General features: G+C 40.2%; 1 protein-coding gene across 6 annotated transcripts in view; it reads left to right on the forward strand.

Moving 5' to 3' along the window:
* The window catches only part of grik4 (glutamate receptor, ionotropic, kainate 4), a 255732-nt gene that overhangs the window by 160151 nt on the left and 82286 nt on the right, over positions 1-13295 (forward strand). For all 6 annotated transcript variants that reach the window (XM_061827586.1, XM_061827585.1, XM_061827587.1 and 3 more), the window contains 3 exons: positions 4077-4238; positions 8806-8958; positions 11058-11162. In XM_061827586.1, coding sequence (XP_061683570.1) covers positions 4077-4238; positions 8806-8958; positions 11058-11162 — 420 coding nt within the window. The remainder of the gene's footprint in view (positions 1-4076; positions 4239-8805; positions 8959-11057; positions 11163-13295) is intronic.

Genomic DNA, 13295 nt, shown 5'->3' on the forward strand with positions numbered 1-13295 from the left:
GAAGAATTGATGCCCCCGAGGGGGTGAACCTGGGACGCTGGGATTCACTGCTGAACCCTCTCCAGGGTGTCGCAGGCCTATCAGCGAAAACTTGATGATGGAAGGAAGCCCAATTGATAACCCATAGGTTGCCATCACTTATTTGAACATCCCACAGAGCCTCATCGGAGCCAAAATATAAGGATAATAACATCTAGTCCTACATAATACATCTTCCCATTCATTAATGTGCCTCACTCATTAATAGTAGCACTTAAACAAAAGTGAAATATACACAGAAATTAATTCTGTTTTCAGACAACAGCGTGTCACTTATATTTACAAGCCGGCCTTTCCCTCACGACCTCATCCTTTAACTACGCTAGAAGTTTAAATGACCCTTGTCTCAAGTTTAAATCCCCCTTGAAGTATCTTGAAACATGTTCTTAAAATCACGACAGTAGCTAAAAATAATGATACCTCATGTTTTTGTGTTGCCAGCTGCACTTGTTGATATACTTTATCATGGAAAATGATTCTTGATTTGGAAATGCAAACAAAACACATGGCTCATGCTCCAATATCTTGTGGCACAAGCCAATCTGAGTTGAAGTAGGAAAAAATGCAATCGTTGATTTTCCTTTTGTTGCCAATTGGGTAGGACGACGGTCAAGGACAAGTCACTGTTTGTTGCCTCGGCACTTATATTCTGTCTGCCGCCGAAAACATCAGCTTCCTTATTGTTGTCATATCATTGTGGCTTTTAAAGTACTTTGTAAGGCTTTTGTGAGTACCCACGGAACATTCACATTTTATTTGCGAACCAGGCAAACCGGCTGGTGTTAATGTCACCATGTGTTCCTGGGCCTGCGGTTATAAGGTGTGCCTCGTGACTTTGGATTTTGCTCTGAGGTTGATAGTAAAGGGCTTCTATTTCAAAATGTGCTAAAATATGAGGAGGAACAAAAAAAATTGAGTTGCTGACATCACATGATTGAAATGTAGGAGTCTATTAAAGTTACACGGTCACATTGCTTGACAGTATGCGAAGAATGTGCATGCTACTTGATGCCATTTGTCGCTGAACTTAGATGGGGGAAAAAAAAGATTAAAAATAAAAAGGAGAAACTAACCACCTGCCGCTGTCACGGACGTTAGCTTCTTAAATGGAGGAAGTGCATGATATGCTCCTTGTTGCTGTGTCTCGCTGAACTCAGGAAGAAGAAAAAAGAAGGTTAGCGTAGACCACAAATGTCAAACTCATGGCCACCGCTTGATTTTATGTGGCCCACGAAGTCAAATCATCTGTAAAATTCCATGATTCCTGTGAAATTCTACACCAAAATTTCAAATTGTCATATATCATAAATAATAACTTTGATTTGTTATAAGTATTTTTGTGTAACCAAATATGATCAATGGTTGAAAAACCCATTACCCTTGATTTCTTATTCCAAATCTAGTTCATAAATTTCATGTGTAACACGCTGAGGCAATTAAAAGATTTTTATGGTTTTGCATTCATAACGGCCCTTTAGGGGATGTGTAACTACAACATGGCCTGTGAAAAAAATGAGTTTGACACCCCCTGGCCTAGACCAACGTCATTCTAGCTAGCTAGCTAACTAGCTATATGTCTAATAATGTGCCCGGGATGTTGTTTTTTCAAAGACAGTGCACCATACGGTGCTTGGTGCTATTCCTCACCTAACTCAGGAAGAAAAATTAAAGAATACATTGGACAAAAAATTTGCTCCAATCAGCAGACAACTTTGTACTTTGTTGGAATAACACGGTCTATCTAGACTGCTTTGATGGGTTAGTTTTTGTGTGGATTCATTGCTTCATGCCTGCTCTCTCATAAAGAACACAATGTGTCAAATATATTTTGTCTCTTTGCAAGGTGAAAAAAAAATGTATCCTAAAGGGTTATTTGTTAGTATTTGGAGGTTTTTTTTTTCTACACTTCAAAACGAGTGTCTCCTGACGCTTTGAATACTTTGAAAGCACAGGCACAAAAATGTTGGTGGAAAAAGCAAATATTAATCCATCAAGTTGTGGTTTTTGACTGTAACAGTACCCAGGAGACCTCAGGAGAGGCCGGACAATTTAATTTTGGATTAAGACCAAATTGTACACCTTCATACCTTTTGGCATTGGCCTGAATTTTGTCATTAAGATTCAGACATGATGCGCCAACTAATTAGGTAAAAGGTTTAAATATGCTGGAGTCTTCACAAAAGGAGGGAACACTGGGCTCACCCCTCATAACTGCTCAAGTCATTTTTTTTTCTTATGCTCTTCACAAACCAACAATAATGGGTAATTGTCCACAAGTGATCATGTTGATCAGGTTTACTGCGTACATGTGTATTTATTTTACTCACAAGCTTTCCATCCATCCGTGATTATCTTCACAATCTGTGGCCTCACTGGGTGACTGTCAGTCTGTCAAATCCTAGATGGCACACAGGGCCTGCCACCTGAAGGCTTGTGGGGGGGTTGACACCTCTGTTAGGCTTCAGGAAATGTTCATTCCCACGTCCCTCCTGTACTCCCTTCAAGTTCTCATTTCTATCTCTGCCTGTCCCTTGTCAACGCCTCCCTTGGCGGAAGGGGAGCCAGGACTTTCTCTAAAAGCAAAAGAGACGAATAAAATTTCATTTTTACTCTCCCGCCGCATCCTGACAGTTTATATGTCTGGTTTTCAATATCTTTATTAGCTCACTGTCCTTGATTGGTTTGCCTCGTTCTGTCTTCTAGCCTCGGAGCATTAAAATTTGGCATTCATATGATGAGCCATATATGTTAAGAGATATATAGTTCTCTTTTTTGCATTCTTTGCTAACTCAACTGCAATAGTTGAAGACAATTACATTTTTTATTTACATATAGTTTAAAACAGGCTCGGCACAAATGCAAATAATATGTTCAAGTAAATGGATTTTTCACAAATTTTATGTGGCCTAATACCCCTTATTATAGATATCACTAAATTTGAATCATAATGTGAAATAGAATCAGCTTCCTGTTGTTTCTTCAGTGCCACCGTCTCTAATCCGTACATCATGGCCGGCCTCACCACTGTTTTGTAAACTTTGCCCTTCATCCTAGCAGAGACTCTTCTGTCACATCACACACCAGACACTTTCCACCAGCTGTTCCAAGCTGCTTGGACCCATTTCTTCACTTCCTTCCTACACTCACCATTGCTCTGGAGGGTTGACCCTAAGTATTTGAAATCCTCACCGTCACTATCTCTTCTCCCTGGAGCCTCACTCTTACCCCTCCGTCCCTCTCATTCACGCACATGTATTCCGTTTTATTTTGGCTAATCTTCATTCCTCTACTTTCCAATGCATGCCTCCATCTTTCTAATTGTTCCTCCACCTTCTCCTTGCTTTCACTGCATACCACAATATCATCTGCGAACATCACGGTTCGAGGGGATTCCAGTCTAACCTCATCTGTCAGCCTATCCATTTCCACACTGAACCGGAAGGGCCTCAGCGCGGATCCCTTATGCAGTCCCACCTCCACCTTAAATTTTTCCATCACACCTACGGCACACCTCACCACTGTTCTGCTACCCTCATACATGTCCTGTACTATTCTAAAATATTTCTCCACCACACCAGACGTCTGCATGCAGTACTACAGTTCCTCTCTTGGTACTCTGTCATATGGTTTCTCTAGATCCACAAAGACACAATATAGCTCCTTCTGACCTTCTCTGTATTTTTCAATTAGCAACCTCAAGGCAAATAATTGTATCTGTGGTCCTCTTTCTAGCCATGAAACCATACTGTTGCTCGCAGGTACTGACTTCTGACCAGAGTCTAGCCTCCACTACTCTTTCCCATAACTTCATTCTGTGGCTCATCAACTTTATTCCTCTATAGTTGCCACAGCTCTGCAAGTACCCTTTGTTCTTAAAAATGGGAACTAGCACACGTTTGAGACAAGTTAATATAATAAAATACAGGATGGACAATCACTGATCAAAGAATGACATGATGCTATAGAAGTTAGTAATATTGTTTAATTGGCCACAGCTGTTTAACACTCATTTACATCACTCCCATTTTGTTCTGCAGGAGTTCTCCATGCTGCGATTGGAAGACGTGGCAGACCAGCGGGTCAACATCGTCGGATTTTCCGTTTTCAACCAAACGCATCCATTCTTTGAGGATTTTGCGCTGAGCCTCAACCGCTCCTGGCAAGAGAACTGTGAACATGCTCCCTTCGCTGGCACCCCGGTTAGTCCACACACAGACACATGAATGCAAAATAGTAACACATAAATGGACGTAGATTTTTTTCTTTACAAAGGCCAAACAGACCTTTAAAGGTTGAATGCATCTACAACTCAAATACGCCATCCAAAACAACAGCGGCAAATCAAAAACAAACACCAAATTATACAAGTATGACATTTATCCAGTTAACTGCTGTAATTGTAGTGGACCAGTTGATTTTCTGGCAGCATAAATCTGTTGTGGGGTCTTCATTCACTTTGGAGGAATTAATTCCAGTTCACAGCTCAACATGTACTGCATCTCCATTTGACAGCTTAGGCCCTGAATTTGTAAGTTTAACTTTATAAGTAGAGTTAGGGAAAGAAATTAAGTTTTCCATGATACAATATTCAGTTTTTTTTTTTTTTTTTTTGGAAAGGCTCTCTTCACACTCTTTCTTAGTACTTTAAACTTTGTACTCAATTTATTCTCCTGGATGGGAGTCTTGAGTCACTCAAATGTGTTGTCTTTTCAGATACTCTTTACTCTTTACATATCAGTGTTGAGTTCAGAGTTCTTGTAGTGTTGGAAAGCCCAAATCGGATTATTTCCGCTGTGCCGTTTGTACTTTCAAGAATTTAGTTGGAAGCCAAGAGAACAGTCCTTTAATGAACATGAGTAACTGAAGTGAATGAATGAAGGCGATGAGATGACGCTCAACAATTTGCTCCCCTCTGGTGCGCACAAGCTGCTGCTGAAAGTGGCCAATAAGCATTAGAACGCAGCGTGACATAAAACTGTACTGTTGCTCTCGCAGCAGGTTCTTTGAATACTTCTCAGCTCCCAGGATCTCGCCTTCATGACTAATTAGCCTAAAGTTGGGAGAATAAAAGGCCGATGGCACTTTTGCAAAGTAAATGATTAAGTCATCCATGCGGCCTCTCATAGATGTCATCTGCCATTTTTGATGCAAATGAATTTTGATGTACAAAGTACACCTGCAGAGCTCACACGGTAGATCCAACAACTGCATGCTCTTGTTTTCCTACTGACGCATTGTGTACTTTGTTCCAGCCAGCAGGCAAATCTATTCTACTGGGATACAGGACATTGGACCTCGCCCAAACCCTGAAAAATCACAAACTGTTAAGGTGTTTTATCAATTTCTCAATGGACATATGACAAAGAAAACAACAACAAAAAAATTGAATTTTGATGATTATTAGACTCATCTATGGTTGGATCGTTCTTCTTGAGGTTGTGTCTTTTTGAATCAGTGTCTCAAAAACCAAAGAACAAGTGTATCCTTTGATGGTTGCTTAACTGACGTCTTCAAGGGACAATGATCTCTGCCGTGATGGCATGCACAAACTTCAAAGTTATTGCATTTGTCTTTTATGGTGAAATTATAACAAGACACAGACATACGTGCTTGACATATATGCGTGCATTTGTGAATGTGACTATTGCAGATGCAGGGGGAGATGGGTACATTCGAAAAAATAATTAATATAAACTGGAATTGGAATATTAACATTTTGAAAAAAAATGAACACTTGTGTTTTTATCAAACTATTAATATTGACTATCAGTAGTAGTACATATATAATATTTATCTGCAATCCTATGCCGCTTTAGTCTTTCGCCGTTGCAATATTCCCTCATGACCTTTTGATGGCCAATGGGTACATGTTTCCGTGGAAACTTTTGCCCATGTAAGAACAGAAGTTTCGGGACAGTTCCATGCCATGTCAACACTGTTACTACCGTTCGATAGAAAAGACACGTTACACACACACATAATACACACGTGTTCCCTTGTCGAGTGCCGCTATCAGCCCTCCTTTCCGACATATTGCATTGTGGGCCCTGCGGGTTGGGGAGTGGGGTGTCTGAGACTCCTGGAGCTGGAGGTTGAGAGTAGTAGTATTTGTTGGGGTGGCGGTTGAGGATTAGGGATTGGCTGGGAGGTATGGCATCTGGTTCTGTGGCCTCCACTGGGTGGTCAGTTGTCAGTTGCCAGGCCAACCCGCTGGGGCCAGTAGACTGCCTTTGGGTCCCCCGTGACTGGGGTGCACTCCGGTGATTGAGTGTGTGGGGTCGTCAGCCTTCACGGTGAAAGCACAGTCATTACAGGACACTAACACTTTAACTCATGAAAAGGCGAAATGCTTGCGAATTTGCTTGCCAGCCAATCAATCTTGTCCTCTCCTGTCCTGTCCTTCCCTCACAGGGTGTAGCAGTACAGTCCCAAGCAAGACTAATATCTAAAGTTTCACTGTTGAACATTATTTCCTTTTCTCAGCCTGTTTACAATTAGTGTTTCTATGTTACGTCTTCGTTTCTCTCTCCCCTCCAGTAACTTTGTTCTGTTTGATTGGGCTTTTATGATTCTCAGTAAACATCACATATGATACTAAAAAAACACAGTGGCATCTTAAAATCTCCACTGTCACAGAGTTAAAGTGTTCCAGCAGAAAAGGGATACAGAGTGTCCATTCTGCTTGACCAAAGAGCTTAACAGAAAAAAAAAACAAAACCTTTATGACACTGGTTTATATAGGTTCATGTAAAAAAGGAAAGATAATGTGAGATTGTGTTTTGAGTTATGAATGCGCTCACAAAACAAATTAAACTCTTACCTCAATATACTACTTGTTAATGCGCTCAGATTTCAAAATATGACAAATTTATGTAAGGGTCAACCTACCCCTGTACCACAAGGCAATCACATACGCTAAAATTTCAGAGGTATTCCACGAATCTTACCTTTGTTACTTTGGTTGAAAGGGAGAGAAATGCTCCAATTCAGTCAGTAATCACAATACAGTCCCCTCCAAAAGCCTTATGTGGAAGGGTTTAAAAACAGGCTGCTCTGTCCTGAGTTGTTGAACACATCTAGATTTAAACACCCCCAACTAAAAGCTGAACTTCTGAACTTTCGTTTCAATTTTGATCTGAAACCCAATTTTTTTCAGTATACAACAAAAAACAAAGGAATTCACCTTGCCGTTTCAATTTTTTTGGAAGCGACTGTATGGTGTACACTCTACAGTCTACGTTCACTATACACTACTTAAGCAGTCCTAAGAAAAGGAACCAAGACCTACAGTACATTCTAATCGAAAAGCATTGACAATAATTAAAAATCCTGTTGAAGTTTACATTTGAAATGCTATCGTCATGACACGACTTCATCTGTTGCCACGACACTAGTAAGTGTCAAACATAAAAAAAAAAAAACATTCAGGCATACTTCTCCTATCCCTCCAGGTTGTTTGTGGGCACCATGTTGCTCTTAATCTGCAATGCCCCAATTAGGAAGTTATAAAACGCATCAGGGTCTTGCAGTTTAATGACCTTTTGGTAGCTTTGTTGCCGTGAAATAGCTCAATAGCCTGTATCATTATCCGTAACAATATCAACAGCATGGTTCTTTGAGGGCTTCCGCTATGGGCTCACAAGATGCAGTTGCTATGAAGATAAAGCAGTTTGGACATCAGACATGAGAGGAAGCAAGGATGACACTGAGAGAGGAAAAGGACAGAATGTCTTTGAGCGAAATAAACATTGTCAGCACATCATAGTGGGCCTGATTATTGAAGGTTTGAATGAGCAAAAACGGTCGCCAACTTGATTGCACGTGCAAACAGATGTGTAAGTTGATCCACCCAGTCACTCAATCAATCAAACCTTTATTTGTAAGGCAAAATACATACTTAAAAAGCAACACAAAGTGCTTTACAAAGCAAACGATAAAAGACACAAACACTAGTCCTCCCACCCACCTGCAGTCTCTGAGCCTCTGTGACACCCAACACCTGTGAACAAGAGTAGTTACAATAAAGAAAGATGATTAAATACATAGCATACCTATTGAGACATGGCTGAGCACAGAGTGGAGTGAAGAAGTGCATTTCATGGGGGCCCATTAGCGACAGAGGCTGCCGGCTAATGACTTGTGAATTAGGGAGACCAGAAATGATAGCATTACTGTAGTCAATCCTACTAACTGGAAACAACCAGAATAACATCAAACAAATGTTATGGGAGGAGGGGGTTATGTGCAAATAAATGAACTTAGCAACCGATGTCTGTTTTTTTCAAATCTGCGATTAAATGGACGATCTTCTCTTAAAATAGCCTATGTGAAAGGCAGGTGTAAACCAACACGGAGAGCAGCACAGTCAACATTTTTGAAATGTCAAACAAAAATTATTATGTCATGTCATGTATGTATTCAGCATTGCAATTTTAGAGCTTCTGTATCATCTGAAGGCTGACTTTGAGCCAGCCACAAGGAGGAGTCGCGTCATATCACCTGACAAATGAAGAAACTCGTTGCAACTCTGCATTTTCCCGCTTTCTGGGCCTTTTCACCAATTCGCCTATTTTGGGATGTTCGTAAATTCAAACCAGGGTGTAAAATGATCTAGTGCAATCATCTCACCCACACTAACCCTCACCGAACAGCAACAACTGACATGTTTCACTCAGAGTTTGTGCACTTGGAGTTTGTGCACTTGGTGTATGCATGCATAATACATCCACCTTCCTCTTTCTTTCTCTCTCTCTTGCTCTTGTGCAGCTCTCCTCAGCTCTTCTCTTTGATGCAGTATACGCGGTGGTGGCAGCGGTCCAGGAACTGAACCGTAGCCAAAATGTAGGCGCAACTCAGCTCTCCTGCAAGTCCTCCAAAATCTGGGAGCACGGCACCAGCCTAATGAATTACCTGAGGATGGTAAGTTTATCCCTGATGTAATAAATGATAACAGCAATAATTCAACCTGCCGTTACGGAAATGTTTATTATTTTGTTGGTGGGAGCTATTTGTATTTCCAGATAAATCAGGAATGGGCCTCAAAGCTACCCAGATGTCCTTGAGAAGGTTTCAGATGGGGGCCATTCCAAATGGGCAACAATTTATCAACACTTTAATGTAAACTAGTTGCTACAATAGCCATGGGTTTCTTTTTTATTAGTCTCAAAAGATATATTACTGTTACTTGAATGTCCTTTATAGAATATCTATATATAGTTCTCTTCTAGTTCTCTCTCTCTCTCTCTCTCTCTCTCTCTCCTCTCTCTCTCTCTCTGTCGTATGGGAACAGACATTGTAAAATGAACTTAAAGTGAATAACACTTATTATTTGGTGACATAACCCTTACTTGCAATAACTGTATGAAGCTTACAACCCATTGACTTCACCGGATTGTTGCATTCTTCATTTAAAATTAAATTTCCGTGCCTTTACTACGGCCTCTTTCAGTTCTTGTTTGTTTCTGGGGTTTCTCCCTTGAGTCTCCCCTTCAAAAGGTCAAATGTATGATCTTTTGGGTTAAGGTGCGGTGCGTGACTCAGCCAATTGACCGATCACATTTTCTGCCTGATGAAGTTCTGTTGTTCTGGAAATGCGTTTTTGGTCATTGTCTTATTGAATGGTCAAGCTTCTCCCAATTAGTTTGAATGCATTTTTCTCTAAATTGTCAGGCAAAATGGTTTTGTAGACTTCATGGTAGCAGCTTCTACATTCACGAGTTACATGATCAATAAACCCTAGTGGGCCCATTTTCAGATACCTTCTGCCAATCTCCCTGCCGTGTGGGTTTGAACTTTGAAGTGTTTAAACAAGTAAAACGAGAAAATTATCATGCCTGTCTGAGAAAAGTTTATAAAGTGTGTTTCGGTGTTTAACAGACTCGCAATCACACCTAGGAGCAATTTAGAGTGTCCAATTAATGTTGTATGTTTTTTGGGATGTGGGAGGAAACCAGAGTGTCCGGAGGAAACCCACGCAGGCACAGGGAGATCATGCAAACTCCACACAGGCAAACTGAGACTTGAAACCTGGTCCTCAGAACTGTGAGGCCAACGCTCTACAGCTGTTCCACCGTGTCGCCTGAAAAAATATAGACAAAAAAAAAACCACAAATACTCCTGCAACCCTCGTGAGGACAAGTGGCTCAAAAAATGGATAGATGGATTGAAAAAATCAACTTCTACTACACTGAAACTGTAAGGCAAGGCAAGTTTATTTGTATATGAAGAGTTTGTTTTCAAAACGAGACATGGACATTTTTTTTTCAGATTTACGAAACTCGCGCCAAAATTATCCAGCTCCGAATGGATAATTTTGGCGCGAGTTTCGTAAATCTGAAAAAAATGCCTATGTCTCGTTTTGAAAACAAACTCTTCATATGACAATTGAACAACAAGGTGATTCAAAGTGTTTTACAAAGACATCAAAACCTAAATGGAAAGTTGATTCAAGATTAACACAAACAGGGAAAAGAACAATAGATAAAATCACTAGTTAAAATACAGTTAAATTAATAAAAGTAGCAGCGCAGATTTGGCTCTTTGGGTAGTACAAGGTAGAGTTGTAAAGTTACTATTACACTAATCAAGCTTACAAAAATGAATGTATGAAGTAGTTTTTCCAGGTATACATGTATACCTTTTCTAACAAAAAAAAAAATCTTTTCACACCAGTCTTCATACTGAAAGTCAGTGATATAAAAAAAAAAAGGCTTTTTCTATTTAAAGTAATGGCTGCAGGTATCTTTGCTATTAAAAACCTTTAATATGACGTATATTGTCATTTACTGAAAGACGAGAAATATAGCCAATTTTGTATTTGCCTGTTAAAGTGTCACATTATGTCTCCATCACCTTATTATTCTAAATTTGACGTTTATACAATGGGGAAAAAAGAAGATGTAAGAGCGAGTCATCGGCCTGTCCCCTCCAGTGTTCTCTATAATCATCACTGATGAGAGAAAAGTGGACCGGCTTTGGTGGAGAGGCCTTTAATGTGCTGCTCTCTCTTTGTTGGACAGGTAGAGCTGGAGGGTCTAACAGGCCATATTGAATTCAACAGCAAAGGCCAACGCTCCAACTATGCCCTGAGGATCATGCAGAGCAGCAAGGATGGCCTAAGGCAGGTAAAGTGACCCCCCAACCCACCACCAAACTGATGACACTGCATCTTCATAACATGGTAACACTTCTTTAGTTCACAACTGTTATGATATACCATTGTATTCACTTACAATATATGGCCTTACATCTACTGCAGGGTGGAAAAAAAAGTTTTACAATGATTGACCTCGGTCTGATTGTTTTATGTCACAAAAACCTGGCATTTGAACAGGGGTGTGTAGACTTTGTATATCCACAATACATCAGTTTTGTGTTCGACTTAAGTGGCTCAGCATTTCACAGTGCACAATCCCATTATATCATAACACAGAGGGCCCCTGAGCATCGTGCCAATAACCTTCAGATGTGTACAATCATATTTCTGGATCAGATTTGCCATTATGCTGTGAGATATGAAAGCGAAACAGTCCAGTCATTCTGCTGTTGAGTGTATTCTTCATGGCAGTTTTAAGACTTTTTTGTGATATTATTGGAACATTCTTGGGAACACTTTGTAGCTCAAAAACAACCTAAAATCCTAGACAGGCTGGGGAGAATCAGTTTTGGGAGAAGCCATTGCTCAATTCTCTCCCATCCATCAACGCCTTCTTAAAATGCACTGCTGGAGCCCCAGCAGTCACAGGCCTCTGAAATCTAAGGCTGAAAATCAAGAGTGTATCCGAATAATGGATGGAAGGCAAAACTGGGACCTGAGATAGAAATCAGTTTCTAGCTATATGGTGTCAAATAGATGAGGCATCACGATTAAGTATCTTGGTGCAGTTTATGGAACTTAATGATTGTGAGGTAACTTCAGGTTATGCTGTATTTGCTATGAAAGAAAGAGCATAATTGCAGTATGTATGTCAAATGTTGTTGTGTTTTGTTTTTTTTTGTTTCGACTTTTGGCTTATCCATCAAGGGGTTTGCCACAGCTAGTCATGTTTTGTTTGGAAGAATTTTTACACTGGGTGCCCTTCCTCCCAAGAAAAAAAACAACAACACTTTGCAGTATTGTACATTTTCAAAAACAAAAATAACCATGATAGCACAATGGACAACTGGTTACCACATCTGCCTCACAGTTCCGAGGACCGGAGTTCAAATCTGGCCTCACTCATATGGAGTTTGCATGCTCTCAGCATGCATGTGTAAGTTTTCTTTGGGTACTCCGGTTTACTCCCACATCACAAAAACATGGACAGTAGGTTGATTGAAGATTCTAAATTGGCTGCAGATGTGAATGTGAGTGCGAATAGATTTTTCAATTGGCTGGCGACCAGTTCAGGGTGTACCCCGCCTCTCACCCAAAGATAGCTAGGGTCGGCTATAGCAAGCTCGCGACCCAAGTGAGGGTAAGCGTCATGGAAAAAGAATGAATGAGTGTGTTAAAACCAAATTGAATACAATAGAATGAATTAAAATGAACATTGTGCTGCTATTTTTGGTGTGTGCGCCTTGGCCACACTACAGTATATAAACACATTTAGATTTGATCATGAAACACAGAAGACTGTCGCAATAAAACTGCAATAATGTTTTTATTTTTCTAGCAAGGATAAAGTATATGCCTGTGATAATTGTTATACCGGTATTCTGTGTTTACATGTGTTACCGCTTTTTTAAAATGTGTGTTAAATTTAAATGAACAAGTCTGTGTGACTGAGTTGTGATACACACAGACTGTACACTTGAGTATGTGTAAGCTCCTTATCTTGATGCTCATGCACACATACGTGCACACACACACATACGTGCACACACAATATAGAAAAGCAATCGCCTTAGCTTACTCTGTCCAACACATTCGAATCGTTTAGTAATTCGTCCTCATTCAGAGTCAAAGTACATCTTCTCTTTCACGTTGCTGTTGTGATGGGATAATAAGAGATTACAGATGTTACCCATTCTTATGTCCTCCTACACATGAAGAGCAGAGATTATTATGAATAGCAGCATTTGAAATATGCCGGTCGGTGCAGAGGGTTTACTCTTCATTTAAGACTTAATATCACTTTTCATTTTAAATCCTCATGCTTGATGTAAGTCTGATGTGTTTAGTACTGTGTTTTCATGAATTTCCTGTCATTTCACTGACCTGCCCGTCCTCTGCAGCGGGTGCGGCGGCTGTTGTCATTCGTATGGGAGGCTTGTCT

This window comes from Syngnathoides biaculeatus, chromosome 8 (assembly GCF_019802595.1).
Source record: "Syngnathoides biaculeatus isolate LvHL_M chromosome 8, ASM1980259v1, whole genome shotgun sequence".
Taxonomy (NCBI): Eukaryota; Metazoa; Chordata; class Actinopteri; order Syngnathiformes; family Syngnathidae; genus Syngnathoides; species Syngnathoides biaculeatus.